This window comes from Prunus mume, linkage group LG2 (assembly GCF_029339155.1).
Source record: "Prunus mume cultivar Tortuosa linkage group LG2, ASM2933915v1, whole genome shotgun sequence".
Taxonomy (NCBI): Eukaryota; Viridiplantae; Streptophyta; class Magnoliopsida; order Rosales; family Rosaceae; genus Prunus; species Prunus mume.
Window position 1 is genome coordinate 37,447,559 of NC_142699.1, and position 21,352 is coordinate 37,468,910.

The 21,352-nt window shown below is 36.3% G+C and overlaps 1 protein-coding gene and 3 pseudogenes across 2 annotated transcripts; all 4 read left to right on the forward strand.

Moving 5' to 3' along the window:
- The first annotated feature begins 3,035 nt into the window (after positions 1–3,035).
- Positions 3,036–4,491, forward strand: LOC103322838 (Eukaryotic aspartyl protease family protein). Its single transcript, XM_008224776.2, is given in 2 exon segments — positions 3,036–4,286; positions 4,288–4,491. Coding segments are annotated over 2 exon segments (1,236 nt in total). The 5' UTR covers positions 3,036–3,134; the 3' UTR covers positions 4,372–4,491.
- Positions 4,492–6,721: 2,230 nt separating this feature from the next.
- On the forward strand, positions 6,722–8,189 carry LOC103322951 (putative aspartic proteinase GIP2 pseudogene; annotated as a pseudogene).
- Positions 8,190–10,033: 1,844 nt separating this feature from the next.
- On the forward strand, positions 10,034–11,621 carry LOC103322825 (putative aspartic proteinase GIP2 pseudogene; annotated as a pseudogene). The gene has a single exon (XR_016123870.1). The product of XR_016123870.1 is annotated as a putative aspartic proteinase GIP2 pseudogene (transcript).
- A 707-nt stretch (positions 11,622–12,328) lies between these two features.
- On the forward strand, positions 12,329–13,839 carry LOC103322835 (putative aspartic proteinase GIP2 pseudogene; annotated as a pseudogene).
- Positions 13,840–21,352: the final 7,513 nt, after the last annotated feature.

Here is a 21,352-nt window from a genome sequence, read left to right on the forward strand (position 1 = left end):
TAAAGTCATTAATAAGTTCATTTTTAAAAACCCAAACCAAAAAAAAAAAAAAATTCAAAAACACCCTTATTATTAAAAACAAAAAATGTGATGTATTACAGTGCTCTCTCTCTCTCTCTCTTGCCCACCACCAAAGTTGATAGGGTTTATGCCTCACAACTTTTTCCTTTTCTTTTGTTAATTTCAATTTGGGGATTAGAGTTTTTGATTTTCTTTTAAATTCATTTTTTTTAGATCTTAAAAATATTTTGAAGTTTAATACCAAACAAGTTTTTAGATCTTAAAATCACTATTTGAAAACTCATGTTTTTAAAAAGAATCATAGTTTTTAGTTTACTTTTTTGAGTAGGATACCAAACAAGGCCTTAATTTTCTTCGCCCTGCTGTTTTTTCTCTTCAAGGAAAATTGAGAATGGCCTTGTTAGTTTGCATCAGCATAGAAAGATAATAAACTTGATGATTCAAATGATAGTGGTTGAGGGCAAAATGTGAATTTGAAGAAAGCATTGCAGTCCTTGTTGTTCATAATTTATGAACATTTCGTTTTCTTTTTCTAGCTGTTTTAGGAAATAAGGGGTCCTAGGTCACTTAGTTGCCTTAGATTATGTGATAAGCTTAATTCGAATGAATTAGTTTGAATTCAAATCTCAAAAAACCTTGTTCGTATGCATTTTATGTTCATGAAAACTCCTTCCTTTTTTTTCTTCACAAAAATATTTAGGGGTACATTGGCAAATTTCTTAGCTGAGAGGTTGAAACATCCTTTAAAAGGGTGACTCACATGCCTCATCTATATTGAGGTAGCTGATCATAGTCTTCATAGCTAGACATTGGTTCACATATAGTTGAAAAATGAGTGATTTCACTGTTTCTTGGGCAAAATGAGAATAGGCAGGCATGATTTCACTGTGTTTGAACTGCTGTCAGCATTTGCAAACTGCATCTCATCTTGAAATGTGCTCTTCTCAACTTTAGGAGAAGTTGTGTGTAACTAATACCTCCCTTTTTCTTTTCTTGGTTGCTTGCTCTCTCCTCGGTACTCATTACATTAATGCTTGTTGATGCAGGTCTTTCTCTTCTTCAATATCCTGGGGTGATGCTTCAGGGAGCCATAACCTACATAAATGAGATTTTCCAAACAAGTACATGACTACACTAATTTAACAATATCAATTTATGCAATTGCATATTGTAAACTAACAATTGCACACAGATGCTATGAAATTGCATACAGGTATATGCAATTGCATATTTTAAACTAACAATTGCACACAAACACTACGAAATTGCACACAGGTAAATGAAACACATGCGCTATCAAATGTGGTTCAATCATTCGACCATTTAGTAATACTTTTTGTTGAAAGTTTTTAAATTCATATTTGTATCAACAATAATATATTTGATATATATATTTTTTGTTAATTAACAATACAGTAACAATTGATGATAATCACCAAATTTCAATTTTCTTTCCAATAGTTCATTGTGGTTCAATTTAATAGTAAATCATGAAAGTTCTATTGAATAATTTATCCTAACAAACCTACCTAACGAACGCTAAGAGACTTGTTCATCGAGTAAATGATGTTGTCCCTTGACCAAATTACCCAACGAACACCATGATTTACTCAATGAACGAGTCCCTCAGTGTTCATTCGGTAAATTATATTGTTCGTTGGGTAGATCACTTAACAAACATCTTGACCGGAAAAAAATAATAATTTAACGAACGGAATAATTTACCTGTAAAGGAAAAAGGGCTCGTTTGTTGGGTAAACAATATTGTTCGTTGAGTAAATTACTCAATAAACGCCATGATTAAGTCAACGAATGTCTCATTCAGCATTCGTTAGGTAACATTGACATTCGGTGGGTAATAGGAATTTGGACTCATGTTACTAAGCGAACAAAGTAATTTACACAGCGAACGCTAAGGGGCTTGTTCATTGGGTAAATTATGTCGTTCATTGGGTAAATTACATAATGAACGAAATAATTTACCTGTAAACGATAAATGGCTCATTTATTGGGTAAATAATGTTGTTTGTTGAGTAAATTACTCAATAAACGCTAAGATTTACTCAACAAACGACTCCCTTAGAGTTCGTTGGGTAAAAGTTGACGTTCGGTAGGTAATGGGCATTTAGACTCGTTATCAAGCAAACATAATAATTTACACAAGGAACACTAAGGGGATCATTCATTGGGTAGATTATGTCATCCGTTAGGTAAATCACATAATGAATGGAATAATTTACTTAGTAAACGATAAATGGTTCGTTCGTTGGGTAAATAATGTCATTCATTGGATAGATTATGTCATCTGTTAGTTAAATCACATAATGAATGGAATAATTTACTTGATAAATGGTTCGTTGGTTGGGTAAATAATGTCATTCATTGAGGATAATGATTAAAATATCAATATTGGATAATAATTTTCTTTTTACTTTTTGTTTTCGATTTGAGATTTGTTTTATTACTCTAGTCATGATGAATCCAATTGGAGTATTTAGGCTTGTTAGAGGAGAACTGGTGGTTGATGGTTAACTTTTGCAAACCACATGTCTCAGAACTGGTGCTTTCTTAGCTATAAAATTTGAATACGGGTATTAACATCCAACACTCCACGTTTTACCATATCATTTCTTATGTGCAATTGCATATGGTTTTTGTGGGCAGTAGCAGAATTGTGGGAGCATGATATTTCTTTTCCTTCTTTTAACCGGTTAACCACAACATCAGGTTTCCTTTATTTTAAAAATAGGTCACGTGCTGGCATGTGACTAACTGCACCCAGTGTACCACAGAAGGACTACTCAAAAAATTGCTCCAAAATATTTCTCCACCATTAAAAAATAATAATGTCATCCCCAGTCACACTCACACTATGACACATCAAATCAAAACTCCACGTGCCAACCCAAGAAGATAAACACTGACCAACTCCAAACACAAAATCTAGTCAGCACAATTCACATTATCCCATAGCTCTTATCCATTGTAATATTTAATCATTGTTGGCCACAGCCGCGGCAAACTGCAAAAGCACCAACTACCCTTTATTTTATCCTCACGTTCTTCGCATTTCCAGACCCAACACTCTCTCTCTTCCTCTCTGGTTTTCTTCCATGGCTGCTTCTCTGCATTTTTTCCATCTTCTTCTTTTGATCTCTTTCTTTTTGTGCAATCTCAACTTATCTCAAGCTAAACCCTCTCACCCACCAAATGTTCTAATTTTTCATGCGACCAAAGATGTGTCAACCCTCCAGTATATGACCACAATTCATCATGGCACTCCACTTGTGCCCACCAAGCTTGTGGTTGATCTTGGTGGTCCATTCCTCTGGCTCAACTGTGGGTCATCATCATCTTCTAGCCGTCTGATTTCTCAGGGCTCGATCCAATGCTTAGCAGCAAAGCCAAAAACCCATAATCAGGGAAGCAATGACAACAAGAAGTGTCATGTTTTCCCAGAAAACAGCATCACCCAGATGGCAACACAAGGGGATTTAGTGCAAGATATCATGGCCGTCCAAGTCATAGATGGGTCATCAAAGACAGAGTCAGGTTCAATCACCACCTTTGATTCCAATTTCCTGTTTTCTTGTGCACCTAATTTCCTTTTGAATGGCTTAGCAAGTAGTGCCAGAGGATTGTTAGGCCTTGGAAGGACTCAGATTTCAATGGCCTCACAAATCTCTGCCAAACTCAGCTCCAAATTGCAATTCATGCTCTGCCTATCTTCATCAAATGGGGTCATATTACACAACAATGGCCACTTTGGCTCTGAAATTTCAAACTCACTCACATACGCATACACACCCCTCCTCACCAACCAACATGAGTATTTTATCAACTTGAAGTACATTAAAATCAGTGGCAAGAGATTGTCTCTAAACAGAGTGGGTTTTAGAGAAGGGATTAAGCTAAGCACAACTGTTCCTTACACTACCATGGAGAGATCAGTTTATGTTATATTTACTAGAGCTTATGAGCAGGCAGCTATGGCTATGAACATGACCAGAGTGGCTCCTGTGGCACCATTTGGGCTCTGTTTTAGTTCAGAACAGGCTGAGGGCAGAGGGGTTGGTCCAAAAGTGCCTGCTATTGATCTGGTGCTGCAGAGTGAGATGGTGAAGTGGAGAATTCATGGTAGAAATTCAATGGTTCAGGTGAGCAACCAAGTGATGTGCTTGGGGTTTTTGGATGGAGGTTCTGACTTGAAGACTTCCATTGTAATTGGAGGATATCAATTAGAGGATACTCTTCTGCATTTTGACTTTGAGTGCTTCTGTGCTGGGATTTAGCAGTCAAACAAGTTGTTCTGACTTGAGATTAGATTTTGCGCTTAAAGATTCATTGTAAATTAATGTTTTGTTTGATTTTGGTAGAAACTATAATGTAAATTTTGACTATCCAGCTCACTAATTTCCTTTGTGCAGCAAGCTTTTATTATTGTTATGATTATTTTAATTTCCCTTTTTAGGCCCTGTTTGAGATTACTTTTTTTAGTCAAAAACCTGCTTAATTTTAAAGTTAAGCAGTTTCGTGTTTAGTAAAAATAAAATATTAGATTATTTTAAAAGTAGGCTTTCAAAAGAGAGATGAATATTTAATGAATATTTTTAATTTCCAAAATATCATCATTCATTTTAAAAAATGACGCTACCTCCACCATTTGCACCACCACATTCATTACCTCAACTTGCACCACCACATTCATTACCTCTACAATCACCGCCACCGCCAACACCACCACCACATCCTCCTCCTCCTCATCCTCTACCACCACCACCACCACCTCCACCATCACCTCCTCCACCTCCTCCTCCACAATCGTATGTTTTACACTTACTCTGCTTGTGATGGTAGCATTTCTTTACTTTTGTCACTCATTAATTTTTAAGAAATTATAAAAGTGTCAAATCTGAATGTGAAGGAGCACATGATATTGCTTTCAGGAAATCTCACAGATCATCTCTATATTTTATTTTTTCTTGATACAAGTGATAATTTACTTTACGGAAAAAGAAACTCGAATTTTAGTGCAAGAAGTCGGACTCACTGCTCTAGCCACCATCTCTACATTTATAGTTTCACCATGGTCCCTTTGGATCCTATCATTTTCATTTCAACAATTTAACCATGTTCTTAAAATCTCTTCAGCAAGTTGGCCATGTTCTTTAACTTTTTCGTTCTCTATTTTTCTGTGTACTGCAAAGTCGATCGATTATGTTCGTACGTAGCACAGTACCAAGTCTTTTTATATAATTAGTTTGACAAGAAGACTTAACGTGGGGTCAGCTGGCAACTCCCAATTTTCCACGTGGGTGCACCGCTAAAGAGTTCTGGTTTTAGCAACGGCACCCACCATAATATTCATTTACAATGACCTGCCCATAAGGTTCCATAGTATATCATATAAATATTGAAAGACTCCAGACAACTTGAATAAGACTTGTGTTTTTTGGATATATTTTGCAACATATTAGATTGTTTTTTAAATTGCTACCGGATTGCATGAACATATTATCTTCAATGAAATCTCAGTTGCTTTTTACGGGTTAATTACAATGATACACTTCGATTTTCTCGTATTTGTACAAAATTTGATGATCTTTTGGAAGTTACACTGGCACCTAGGGCCTTTTGTGAAAATACGATAAATTTTAAGCGGTGTACCTATGCAATTTGTCTCTAAAAGCAAAATTTTCATGTAGAGAACTTATTTAGAGAACTTTTCTGCGGATTTCATCAATTTTGATAAGGGATTTTGATATATAAAAAAAAGGTTTTGGGAAAACAATCTAAAACTTAAGGGGGTATCTAAATAATTTATTTATATTTGGATCATATTTATTGATCATATTGTTGATCACTTCTTTAATATAGGTAGGGCCACCTCTATTAAAAGGTTGTCAATAAATGTGGTATAAATAATATTATTATTTATGATAATATGAAAAATCTTATGAAGTGTGCATGTAATAAACAAGTGAGATATTAGCACTTATATTGATCATCATAACTCATTATAAATTTCTCTACAAAAAGACGAAGAAATAACTATAAATAATTAGATTGATTCTATTTGGTTGCTTTTTGTTCCACCAAAACTTTACCTAATAATATTAGAGTGGTGATTTCCCCACTCCAATTTTATCTACTTATACTCTATTTTATACTTTATCCTTATTAATATAATAAGTTTCACTAACTTTCTATAGTCAACAAGGATAGTTAAATAATATAGATATAGTAATAATAAATGATCAAGATAAAGGAAAAGGTGGTGGGGTTATATTTTTCGATGGTTTTGCTCGTATATCTCTCTAGTAGACCACAGCTCCTCCAATGCTTTTCTTCTTGAGAGTTTCTTGTGCTGATAACATGTTGTAAAATGAACGGGATATACCAGAATATTGAGTGATTTTTCTCTCTTGGAGAATTTCTTTCTGCTATCTTCTTCCTCTCCTCTCACTCTCCTCTTTTTCTTCCTTCCTCTCTGCCTGGACTCTCATTTTATTCTCTGATCAGTTGGTGCTTCACTTCACTTGGACACATAGCAGTGAAGATATGAAGCCTTTAGAGCACTTCCATCCCAAAAGGCAAAGGCAAGACAAGGTATGTCACTATTCACATGAATAGTGCAGCCCTTGCCTTTTTTTTTGTTTTTTTGTTTTGTTTCCACCTCTATGGGTAAGGGCAATGACAATTACTATTCAACATTGCCATTACCTCCTCACTAGCCAAAACATCATTCAAGCCCAAGGCCCTTGTTCTTCCAGTAACACAAGACTCTTCTACCCTCCAATACATCACAACCATCAAGCAAAGAACCCCTCTTGTCCCCATAAAACTCACCATAGATCTTGGTGGTCAATCCCTTTGGGTAGATTGTGATCAGGGTCAATATATCTCATCTACCTATAAGCCTGCCCATTGCGACTCAGCCCAATGCAAACTTGCTAAGTCCAACGCTTGTACCACAGAGTGCTATTCTTCACCTAGACCAGGCTGCTACAACAACACTTGTAACATCTTCCCCGATAACCCGTTTGCTGCCACGCTCACCGGTGGCGGTCAACTTGGTCAAGATGTTGTGTCCCTCCATTCCACAAATGGGTCCAATCCTGGTAGGCTTGTTTCCACACCCAACCTCCTCTTCAGTTGTGGTGACACATCTCTCTTGGATGGCCTAGCCAAAGGTGCCAAGGGCATGGCTGGCCTTGGTAGGTCCAAAGTTGGAATCCCCTTTCAACTAGCTTCCAAAGAAAATTCGCCCTTTGCTTGTCTTCCTCACCAAGATCATACGGTGCGATGTTCTTTGGAGAGGCGGGCCTTATGTTCTGCTCCCCCGCATCGATGTCACTAAGTCACTCACCTTCACGAAATTGATCCTCAACCCCGTAAGCACCGCGTGGTGCTTCTTTTGTAGGAGACCCTTCAACAGATTACTTCATCCAAGTAAAATCCATCAAGATCAACGACGAGGTTGTTTCATTCAATGCCACTTCGTTGCTAAACATTGACTCAGAAGGCTATGGTGGCACGAAAATTAGCACCGTGAAGCCCTACACAGTCTTGGAGACCTCAATCTACAAAGCGGTGGTTAAAACATTTGTGAAACAACTCCCCCGCGTCCCAAGAGTGGCATCTGTTGCACCTTTTGGAGCTTGCTTCAGCCCCAAACATTAGCAGCACACTTGTCGGTCCGTTCGTGCCACCCATTGACCTTGTGCTGAGCGAGGGAGTGTTTTGGAGGTTCTTAGGTGCAAACTCCATGGTTCAGGTGGCCAAGGACGTGTTGTGTTTAGGGTTTGTGGATGGTGGTGTGAGGCCAAGGACTTCGATTGTGATTGGAGGGCATCAGTTGGAGGACAATCTTCTGCAGTTTGATTTGGCTAACAAGAGGCTCGGGTTCAGCTCTTCATTGTTGCTCAGACAAACTACTTGTGCCAACTTCAACTTCACTTCCAATGCTTAGAGTTAGAGGAGCGTCTTACTATCGCTAGCTGGCCATGCTGCGATTTAATAAATGTTATTTGCATCGATGTTCATGTATTTTTTACGTGATAAATAAATGGTGTTCATGATTGCTTTTGACGCAACCCATCATTCTCCTAAATACATATAGCAAAAAAATTCATTCGCAAATCTTAATAGATCAAGGCTTGGATGGAGTTAACCAAGCTGATAATTAAGGGAATTCGACAATTAATCTTAATAGATCACGTCAACTGAATTAATAAATAAATAAACTTATCACCAAGTAAACCAATGAGTAGTTTATATATAGTATCTCAATAATTTATGAGGATATTCCTAGCTAGAGGCATTAAAATAACTTCTAAATTTTGGATATCTAAGTATGTGATAGTGAAACCAATGGTCAATCTTCTGCAGTTTGATTTGGCTAACAAGAGGCTCGGGTTCAGCTCCTCATTGTTGTTCGGACAAACTACTTGTGCTAACTTCAACTTCACTTCCAATGCTTATAGTTAGTGTGGCAATAAGCTGGCCATGTTGTAGTTTTTCATTGTTCTTAGCATTAATGTTCATGTATCTTTAGGTGATAAATAAATGGTGAACCTGACTGCTTTTGACGCAAACCCATCATTCTCCAAATATATATAACAAAAATATTCATTCGTAGATCTAGATCGCAATGGGAAGATCTGCATTTTGTAGCTAAAATGTGTTTTAGAAGCCAATGAGGTTGATTCAGTTAGTAAGGTCCCTGCACTGTGTACAGCCCTATCAATATTCGAGTCTCGTTGTGCGTAATCTGTAATTTCATATATAAATTCATACCGTAACAACTTAGCAGATTAGGTGTCACGCGTAAGTCATTTAAGCTCGACGTTGTAGGTATAATGAGAATATTCAATGTCTCCCTAAACTTTATTTCAATAAAAAAAAAACATGTTTTGGAAGCATGCACTTAATTAACATGGGTTCAGCTGGCAATTAATATTCCCACGTCGGCGCCCTTGACGCGTCTTCTGGTTTTAGCGTTCCCAGTATATTTATTTACAATGACCCCCCACTCACCCACAGTATATCATATGAATATTGAAAGACTTCAGACTACTTGAACAAGCTTGTGTTTTTTGGATATATTTTGCAACATATTAGATTGTTTTTTAAATTGCTACCGGATTGCATGAACATATTATCTTGAATGAAATCTCAGTTGCTTTTTACAGGGTTAATTACAATGATACACTTTGATTTTCTCGTATTTGTACAAAATTCGATGATATTTTTGGAAGTTACATGGACACATAGGATCTTTTGTGAAAACACAATAAATCTTAAGAGGTGTCCCTATGTAATTTGCCTCTAAAAGCAAAATTTTCATGTAGAGAACTTATTTAGAGAACTTTTTTGCGGATTTCATCAATTTTGAGAAGGAATTTTGATATTAAAAAAAAAGGTTATGGGAAAACAATCTAAAACTTAGGGGGATATTTAAATAGTTTATTTCTATTTGGATCATATTTATTGATCATATTGTTGATCACTTCTTTAATATAGGTAGGACAATAAATGTGGTAGAAATAATATTATTATTTATGAAAATATGAAAAACCTTATGAAGTGTGAATTTAATAAACAAGTGAGATATTAGCACTTATATTGATCAATCATAACTCATTATAAATTTCTCTACAAAAAGACGAAGAAATAACTCATTATAAATAATTAGATTGATTCGATTTGGTTGCTTTTGAGACTCCACCAAAACTTTACCTAATAATATTAATATTCTCACTTTATCCTTATTAATATAATACGACAAATGAACATCAAATTCAAAGATAAAGACAATGACCAACTTGTGTTCAGGGTCAGCAGAAAAATAAAAGAAACCGCGGATCGAGCTGGCATTAGGAACATAGATAGATAACAATCCAAAATCGCCATCTTTGACAAACGTGGCTTCTTCACTTCGAACTCATAGACTTTTGTATTTTGGTAAAAAATGTTCTAACACTTCAAAAACCTATAAATTGGTGGCATGCTCTCCCTCTTCTTCAACCATCAGTTTCATTTCCCATTGATTTACAAATCAACATCCAACAAAGCCAGCAACAATGGCTTCCTCATTTCATTGCCTTCTCTTTTGCTCACTGGTCCTCCAAATCATCACCACCACCCCCTCACTAGCCAAAGCTGCATCTTTCAGACCCAAGGCCCTTGTTCTTCCAGTCACCAAAGACCCTTCCACTCTCCAATACCTCACCACCTTCAGCCAAAGAACCCCTCTTGTCCCCATAAAACTCACTGTCGATCTTGGCGGTCAATACCTTTGGGTTGACTGCGAACAAGGCTACGTCTCATCCACCTACAAGCCTGCTCGTTGCAACTCTGCCCAGTGCTCATTGTCAAACTCCAAGGCGTGTACGACAGAGTGCTACTCTTCCCCCAAGCCAGGCTGCAACAACAACACATGCAGTCTCTCCCCCGATAACACCGTCACCAGAACCGGCACGAGCGGTGACCTTGGCCAGGACATTGTGTCACTCCAATCCACAGATGGGTTTACTCCTGGTAAGGTTGTTTCTGTCCCCAATTTTCTCTTCACCTGTGGTTCCACATTTCTGTTGGATGGCCTGGCCAATGGTGTCAAGGGCATGGCTGGCCTTGGCAGGGCTAAAATTGGGCTTCCTTCCCAATTTTCTTCAGCCTTTAGCTTCCATCGAAAATTTGCAATTTGCTTGTCCTCTTCAAATTCTAATGGTATTGTCATCTTCGGGGACGGGCCTTATAGTCTGCTTCCCGGAATTGATGTCTCCAAGTCACTTATTTTCACCCCATTGATCCTCAACCCTGTTAGCACTGCAAGTAGTTACTTCCAAGGAGAGCCTTCTACAGAATACTTCATCAATGTGAAGTCAATCAAGATCAGTGATAAGGCCGTTGCTTTGAACACTTCATTGCTGAAAATTGACAGTGAAGGGTATGGCGGCACAAAGATTAGCACTGTGAATCCATACACAGTCTTGGAGACCTCAATCTACAACGCCGTGGTCGATGCATTTGTGAAAACAGTTGCTGAAATCCCAAGAGTGAAGGCAGTAGCACCATTTGGAGCATGCTTCGATTCGAAGAACATTGGAAGCACAAGGGTTGGGCCTGCAGTGCCTGCTATTGACCTAGTGTTGCAGAGTGAGAGTGTGTACTGGAGGCTGTTTGGAGCAAATTCCATGGTGGCGGTGAGCGATGACGTGCTGTGTTTGGGGTTTGTGGATGGAGGTGAGAGGCCAAGGACTTCAATTGTGATCGGAGGGCATCAGTTGGAGGACAATCTTCTGCAGTTTGATTTGGCTGCTTCCAGGCTTGGGTTCAGCTCCTCACTGTTCTTCAGTCGAACAACTTGTGCCAACTTCAACTTCACATCTACTGCTTAGAGACAAAGGGCCTTCTTAATTATTCAATTTCTGTTATTTATTTGTCTTTTGCATGGTGAATAAATGTTCCTGATTGCTTTTTATCCAATATATATACGATGCAGACAATTACAATTACACACTTGTTAGGATAATTATTGTCTGATACTGGATCCTTTGTATTCTATCTTTTCTCAATAATGAATTTCAGTTGACAAATTCAATGGTTTGGGAAATAACTAATGATATAATAATTAAATAAAAAAAAAGGACGACTAACATGAAATTCAAAGTCAAAGAGACAAAAATAGTAAGAAAGGGTTCGGCTGGCATATACATTCTCAAGTTGCCATCCTAAACCTAAACCATATTCTAGTTTTAGACTCCTCGCCCAGCCGAAGAGCCATGCTTACATAATATTCATTTATAAATAACCCGCCAACCAACAGCTTAATCTTTTTTAAATAAAGACAATATCCAGATCCAGATATTAAGACGTCAGCCACAAGACAAGAGCCGTTACAAATACAAATAACTATACAAGAGTCCAATATTCCACAAGAGGCTTAATTAGTATTCTATAATTTCTCCACTTTAATATGGAACTGATTAATAAAAACCAAAACTGATGATTAACCTACTAATTAACCACTCAACACATGACACCTGCCCACTATGTGCAACTTTAAAACTCTTTGACTTGACTCAATATCAAAGACTTTGAGCTAGCTGCTGCTAATGCCTTGAACTTATGCTATAGCTTTCGAACAGAGGATTATTTGACTTTGTGCTGCAACATGCATGAGATGATACATATTAGGACTTTTATTTATTTATTAAGAGTTGAAACACCTATAAATGGACAGGCCCTCCTCCCACTTCATCAATCTGATAACTTCCATTGATTATTGAGTTCACACATAACAATGGCTTCCTCATCTATTCATAGCCTACTTCTCTTTTGCTCCCTTCTACTCTCGATCCACATGATCCTCTCATCACAAGCCAAACCATCATCACTCAAACCCAAAGCCCTAGTTCTTCCCATAGCCAAAGACGCTTCTACCCTCCAATACATCACCACCATCAAGCAAAGAACCCCACCGGTAACCTTAAAGCTAACCGTTGACCTCGGTGGTCAATTCCTCTGGGTTGACTGCAACGAAGGCGAGTACATCTCGTCCACCTACAAGCCTGCCTACTGCAACGCAACACAATGCTCCATTGCAAACTCCAAAGAATGCAACTGGGAATGCTTCTTCCCCAAAAGGCCAGGCTGCAACAACCGCACCTGCATCCTCTTCCCAGACAACACCGTGATTGGCTATGCCGACAACAACGGCGAGGTTGGTCAGGATATCCTGTGGGGCCTACATTCCACAGATGGGTCCCACTCCGGCCCAAAGGTCTCTAACATTCCAAACTTCATCTTCGCTTGTAGTAGCAATACATTTTACGGTGTCCTTGGCCTTGCCAATGGTGTCAAGGGCATGGCTGGTCTAGGCAGAACCAGAATCGCTCTCCCCACCCAGTTTGCCTCCGCTTATAAACTCCCTAGAAAATTCGCCATTTGCTTGCCTTCTTCAGCTAGATCATACGGTGTTGTTTTCTTCGGGGATGGGCCGTATGTTCTGACTCCCAAGATTGATGTGTATAAGTCGTTGACTTTCACCAAGTTGATCCTCAACCCTGTCAGCACAGGCTATGTTTTTGATCCGGATGAGCCCTCTGCCGAATATTTCATAAATGTGAAGTCAATCAAAGTCAACGAAAAAATGGTGTCACTAAATACTTCTCTGCTAATGATTGATCAAAATGGTTATGGTGGCACAAAAATCAGCACCGTCAATCCTTACACCGTCTTGGAGAGCACAATCTACAAAGCCTTTGTTGATGCGTTTGTGAAAGAAATGCCTGGTCATATTAAGAGAGTGGCTTCTGTAGAGCCTTTTGGAGCTTGCTTTGACTCAACCCACATTGGAATTACACGTGTGGGCCCGGCTGTTCCTAGCATTGACTTTGTGTTGCAAAGTGAGGGTGTGTACTGGAGGGTGTCTGGAGCAAATTCCATGGTGCAAGTGAGCAAGGATGTGTTGTGTTTGGGGTTTGTGGCTGCTGAGCAAAGGCAACGCTACTCATTTGAGAGCCCAACGACGTCGATTGTGATCGGAGGGCATCAGTTGGAGGACAATCTTCTTCAGTTTGATCTGGCTAACAAGAGGCTTGGGTTCAGCTCATCACTTTTGTCTCGGGAGACAAGTTGTGCTAACTTCAACTTCACATCTACTGCTGTGATTTAATTATTGTGTTTATATTGTTTTTTGTTTGTTTGTTTAATAAGTTAATAATTAACCAAGTGAAAACCTCATGTAGGCTGTTTGTTTCTCAATGTCTTTATTTCGCCAATTGCAATGAAAAACTTACCACACTTACTTAAGCAAGTGGTCTCGGGTTCGAGCCTTTGTGGATGCAGAAAACTTTATTGGGAGAGCTCTCCGCATATGCGCCTGATAGTGCACCTTGGAGGATTAGGCCTGGGCCATGCCTGGGGATACCTTGGGAAACCACAAAAAGAAAAACTTACCACACTTTTAACTTCGTAAGAAATTGTGTTGATGAAAATGTAGGTGACTTAATGGTTCATATATATATTTGAATAAAAAATATAGAGCAGTAAAACAAATTCTACATTTTGGATATCAAATTATGTGAGGTTATTTGTTTCTTCATATTGGGTTGCAAATTGTTTATTTTTAGAAAATAATGCTAAAATATGAAACTTATGATAGAATATTATTTGTGGGAATTTTCTGTGTATTCTTTTCTTTGAATGCCAAAAAAAAAAATAATAATAACTCCTAATTCTATTTACCGTAGGAAATCAATTACAATTAATATATGAATCCTTAGTGTGCAAGGAAAGTCACAAGTCACGCCAACAAATAAAGCATCATTAATAATACCGTTTGTGACACTAATTCATATTCAAATTTAGATTGAGAATTTTCAATGGAGCTTTAGTAATATACCCAAAATAGGGGCCGTAATTACAAAAAATAAAAATAAATAAATAAACAAAAACAAAACCCATATGAAATGCACTTTAGAAACATACCCAAAAATCATTTATTACATAAGAAATAAATGTTGAAGTTCCTATAAATTACATGTCTGTCACTGATTAACTTAAAACAAGCCCGACACAAAAAACTAAAAAAAAAAAAAATCCAAAATAAGCCCAGCAAACCCGAAGTACATTGTTAATATCATGTCACAAAAGTACATTGTTAATACTAGAGGTGTTAAATGGGACGGGCGACGGCACGAGCCCAGCCCGTTTAAATGAGGCCGCGATACGCACGAGCACAAATAGTAATGGGCCGTGCTCGCAAGGTACGAAAACTTGGGCGGGCCGGGATAAAAATGAGGTCAATGGACCGGGCCGGGCTTGGCCCCTAGCCTGCTTCAAGCACGGCACGAGCCCAAGCACGACCCAAGCACAGCCCACTTAACTTTTTTTTTTCTTTCTCAAAAGTCAAAATGCAAAAATTTGACATCTAATATCATTGTTTATATGGTTTTTTTTTTTTTTTTTTTTTTGATGTCTTTCATTTTAGGGAAATTTCTTGGATCCTTAATTAATTAAATATATCAACTACAAATTAATTTAACAACATTGAACTTGATATCTAATCAGTACATATGACATATACGCTTCTCTTATAATCAAAGTAAGACATTTCTTCACATATGAAATAACAAGTTGTTTAAGGATAAAAAGTTGAAGTGGACTTTGTGGAGTTGTACACTTTTTGCCATCCACCTTTTATATTGTTTGGATGTTTGATTGATTAATGTTTTCAAATAATTCATCATTTCTTGCCTATAATTATATTTCTAATGTTTATGATTTGAATTATCAAGTGAAAAAACTTTAAATTAAATGGGTTGGTTATTGGGCCCGAGTATGGCATGAGCACGAGCACGGCCCCGCTTGTTTCAATGTGGACATGTGCTTTGGGCCGAGCCGAGATCAATGATTTTACTAAATGGACCGGTAAGGCACGGCCCAATAAATTAAATGGGTCTGCCGACACAGCATGAAAATTTTAAAAGCACCAGTTTAAATGGGACGGGCTGGCCCGGCACGGCTTGTTTGACACCTCTAGTTAATACCATGTCATAAAAGTACATTGTTAATACCATTTCATACCAAAATAAAAAAATTTAAAAAAAAAACTCAAAAAAGCCCACCAAGACATTTGATATCCTTTGCAGAAACCACCTTCAATTGTCGTTTAACATAAACAATCACAAAGGCAAAAGAAAATACCTCTACAAAAAAAAAAAACAAAAAGTACACTGTTAATACTATGTCATAAAACTATCTTCTTAGTAAAAAACACATTATGTATATCATAAACTTCAAGTGCACATATGTATATAGAGCAAAATATAAAGCATGCTTTGTTACTGAAAGTATGTAAATATTATGTCATAAAATTATATTGTTAATATTATGTCATAGAATTACACTGTTAATACAATATAATAGAAACCAACTCAATTGCAGGGTATGAACAGTATAACAATTATTCATTTCACTTACTGGAACTTAACAACTGTTCATACCACTTATAGATAACAAATTGTATACTACAAATCAACTTACCAGCTTTGGTCATTCCAATACCACTATCAACAATAGTCAAGGTATTGTTGTTTTCGTCAGGGATGAAGAGCTCTAGCTGACCATCGAGCTTGCTCTTATCAGTCAAACTATCAAATCTAATCTTGTCAAGAGCTTACAAACAGAGCATGACATAATGAGCCAAAGGAAATTCAATTTAAACAAAAATATTATCGAAAAAATTTATTCTCTACATAGCTTTTCCACATCAATTCAGCAAGAGACAGGAACACTAAAGACTTTTTATACAGAAATTTGAAAAGCATGCGTGTGACATAAACATTGAAAATAAACCTTCTTCTATTCAACTTACAAAACGTTTTAACACATCTCTTTTAATAGGCAAACAGGGATAGCAAACTTCTGATAGTATGAGAAACTCAAATACCCAATTGACATTCATTATCACCAGAGCCGGTCCATTGATTTTGGAGGCCCTGTGCAAATATGGATGTCGAGGCCCTATATATACAAGTAGGGAAAAAAAATCCATATAGAAACAAAAATTTCTGACACGAGAAGAACACATTCGGAAAGAGCTTCCTAGAAAAATTTCTTTAGTCATCATTCCAAATCACAGACCTGATAAATTGATTTTCAATTTAAATGCTTGGTGAATTCTCATGTGAATAAGGGAGGGAGAAAAGAACTATGATTTTGGGAAAAAGGCTAAAGCTTGGGTTTTTACAATCCAAAGTTTGATGGAAGAGGGTGGTACATTGGTAATGAAGAGAAATGGCTTTATTTTGATGGAGAAGAGTGAGAAAGACTTGCTGAAAGAAAAAAGAATATTATAATGGTTTTGCAGCTTGAGAATCGGGAAGAGAAAAACACAGGTTTCAAACCATAATAAATAAATAAAAAGAAGAGTTGCAGTGTGAGAGTTGGAAAGAGGAAAATGAATTAAATTAGGGTCTCTACTCTCTAAGTCGTAGAATTTGTTGGTAATTAATATTCAATTCAATTTTGGTTTTGGTGCATTGCATGTGGCGTTGTGGGGTGATATTTAATATTTCATTTTTATTTTCATGTTTTAGTTAATTTAATGGATTGACTTGGAAAAATTTGGAGGCCCCTAAATTTTGGGGGCCCTGTGTGGTCGCACACCTCGCACACCCTATGGGCCGCCTCTGATTATCACTATCATTATCATTAAAAATGAAACAAATACCCAAAGCACTAATCAAAATCCTAATGTGAAATCAAAACCAAGAAATCCATAAGCAGATGAGCTACAGTGTTTTTAAGCCACAAGAGAACAACTAAATCAAAAACCCTTAATATTCTCAAACTTTTAACTAAAAAACTAACGACGACTGAAGAACAAAAAAATTAGTTTTCTTCCATATTGAAACGATCATAAACCACAACATAAAAGTTAACATGTTCAAATCTCTAACTTAAGCCATACATACTAAATCGTTGAATTTAAAACGTTCACAAGCCAAACATAAATAACACACTTGTTGATAGCCAAGAGCAGAACCTCCTCAAAGTTTTAGCCAAAGATAGGAGGGAAGAGCCGCATGCTTTCTCGAGTAACCTGCCAGGTATACTTCATCTTCTTTGTGTCATCCAATGTCAGATTTTCACCTGGTCTTTCGCTTCTTATTATCTTAGCATGTTCTGATGGGAAATGAAATGAAACTCACTGATAAGCTTGTTGAAAGTTGAGTTCTCGGATAACTGATTAGACTTATTTTTGCTATCAATTAAAATGGATGAACTTGGACTGCATGAAAGATTATATACCTTTAAGTAGGAAAGCCATTGCTGACATTGAATATGAAGGCTTCACCATTCCTAGAGGATGAAAGGTACGTATGTGTTCTGCTTTGGCCACACTACTGCAGGCTGGAGGAACTCATCAACTTTATCAGCCTTTAAATCTTTGTTAATGGCATTGCCAAACTCTTTGTTGTAGTAATTCAAGGTTGCATTCAGCTGTGCTTTACTCCTAGTAGAAAGGATCTTGATGAGCTCCACATCATTGCAGGCTTTGCCTGACATTTTCTCATGAGGTATCTTAGCCACTTTCTTTGCCAAGGGCACACTGATCTCATCTCCCTCGTATTGGTAAGTGCTCAAAAGAGGAACCAAAAGCTATGACAGAATCAACAATCAGAGCAAAGGAAGAAAAAAAATTTATAGGCAGCAATGTAATTGAAGGTTTGTACCTTGCACAGGTCTCTAGATCTACGGTATGCAACATTTGGCTTTGGAAGAATCGCCGTCGTCAGCAAACAGGAGATCCAGGTTGAAAATCTGGAACACCAGACGGATCTGGCCATTTTGGAATATATCGTTGGTGGAAATCAGCGATCCGTCTGGGTGGTTAGTGCAGGCAAAAGAGAAATTGTCTTCATCTTCGTTCTTCTCGCAATCACCATCGGCGTCGGCGTTCTGAACACCTTCATTCTCTTCCATTTCTGGCTTCTCCTTCTCTTTATCTAAAGTTGTAGTTTTAGGGTCACTGAATTCAAAATTGCTACTAGAACCAGTGACTTGAGCTTGGAGTTGAAATATGCAGAGAGCTGCGCGTATTCAAAATTTGTTCTTCGAATCGTACGAATTGAAGCTCGGAGACAAAGACAACGCCGAAACCTCTTGCGTTTCGTTTTGTTCAATCGTAGCCAATTTGGGGGTTTTGAGAGTTTGAGGCTTGAAACGAGAGAGAGAGTGGGTTGGGAACTTGGGAGTTTAGTGTTGAGAGTTGGTGGTGGGGAGAGAACATTTAGAGAGGTCACATGCTCGCTTTTGGTTTTTCAATATGAATTTAACACCAAAGGGTAAAATCGAAAATTAGATATTAAGTAAACCCAAAAATAGATAGCTGGCAATAATATAGTGTATTTATAAAGTCTATTTCATGTAGGATAGAGTGTGTTGACAAAGTCAGTTTCATGTAGGGTTTCTCTATGATTTTGTAGCTAAAAATGAGTTTGTTTATAGTTATCTCAATTTTCAATCATACACATGACTTGTATATGAGATAACTAATCCTTAACAATCCAACTAATCATCATACAAAAGCTAATTTTTTTTATTTTTTAAGAAATGGTATCGCCGAATGGCTATACTCATTTTTTAAATGTTTTTAAAGAAATAGTATTGCTCCAAGGCTATACTCATTTTTTTCTATTTTTTTAAAAAGAAATAGGATAGCCGCACAGCTATAGTCGGTATTTTGATTCTTTTTTTAAAGGAATAGTATAGCCGCACGGCTATACTCAGTTTTTTGAATTTTTTATATAAAAGAAATCACAGCTATACTAGTATTGAACATATACGTACATATTTTTTATGTTTAGTACACATATTTTTATTATAACACCAAAAATTTATGAATTATACACAAAATTCTCACATATTATTGAATACAAATAATATATATGAAATATTTTAAACAAATTATATTAAAATATTATATAATGGCGGAACTTTTAAATTGTAATTTGCCGCCTAAAACACGTACGTATTTTAATCTTATAGCTGCGTGACTATACCAAATTAATATCTATAAAGTATAAACTAATGCAACAAGGAGGGTCCTTTTTCTTAATTGTTTTTTATTACATAGAATAGCAGCGCAAATGTACTCATTTTTTCCAATTCTTTTGAAAAAAATAGTATAACCGAGCTATACGTGATTTTTTAATTTTTTAAAAGAAATAGTATCGCCGTGCGGCTATACTAGATTTTTTGAATTTCTTGTTTAAGAAATAGTATAGCCTTGCCGCTATACTCGTATTGAACATGTACGTATGTATTTTTTTATGTTTAATACATGTATTTTTTTATAATGTTTTTAATTATACACAAAATTCTCACATATTATTGAATACAAATAATATATATGAAAAAATTTAAATAAATTATATTAAAATATTATATAGTGGTCGAACTTTTAAGTTGTAATTTGCCGAATAAAACACGTACGTATGTTATTATTATACCTGGCTATATCAAAATAGTATAGTCGGGCAGTTATACTCGAGTTTTTCAACTTTTTTCAAAGAAATAGTATCGCCATACGGCTATACTCGGTTTTTATTTTTTATTTTTTTTAAGAAATAGTATAGTCGTGCGGCTATACTCGGATTTTTCTTATTGCTTCAAAAGAAATTGTATAGCCGCGCGGCTATACGTATTTTATTATTATAGCCGCACGGCTATTCCAAATAATCATAAAGTATAAACTAATGCAACTAAGAGAGTCTTTTATCTTAATTTTTTTTATTATTAAATAGCATAGCCGCGCGGCGATACGTATTTTTTATAATCTTTTTAAAGAAAGCATATAGCTGGTAGGCTATCCTTGGTTTTTTCAATTATTTTTGAAGAAATAGTATCTCCGGATGGCTATACTCGGGTTTTCTAATTTTTATTTAAAGAAATAGGCTATACTGGATTTTTTTCCAAATGAAATAGTATAGCCGTGAGGCTATACGAGGTTTTTTAATTTTTGTCAAAAGAATAGTATAGCCATGCGGCTATACCTTACACTTTTTTAAAATATATTTTTAAAGAAATATTATAGTCGTGTGGCTATACTCGTATTGAACATGTATGTACGTATTTTTTATGTTTAATACATGAATTTTTTATAAAATTTTCAATAATACACAAAAAATTTACGAATTATACACAAGATTCGCACATATTATTGAACAAAAATAATATATATGCAAAATTTTAAATAAATTATGTTAAAATATTATATAGTAGCTGAACTTTTAAGTTGTAATTTGCCGAATAAAACACATACGTATTTTATTCTAATTGCCGCACGGCAATATCTATAAAGGTTAAACTAACACAACTAGGAGGTTCCTTTAACTTATTTTTTTTTTAATTAAATAGTATCGCCCAGCCCTTGTATTCATTTTTATAATGTTTTTAAAGACATAGTATCACAGCTACACTTAATTTTTCTGTTTTCTTTTAAAGAAATGGTATAGTCGCTCTATACGCGGTTTTTCTTATTTCTTTAAAAGAAATCGGCTATCGCCCTTTTGTAATTAAAAAAATAGTATAGCCGTACGGCTATACTCCGCACAACCTTTTGTTTTTAATCTTCTTATTTCTTGAAAACAAATAGTATAGCCGCTATATTCGCTTTTTTGAATATTTTCTAAGAAATAGTATAGCCGTGCAGGTATACGCGTTTTGAACATATGCGCATATATTTTTTATGTCTAATACACTTATTTTTTATAAAATTTTTAATAATACGCAAGACAGTAGGTGTGGGTAAAAG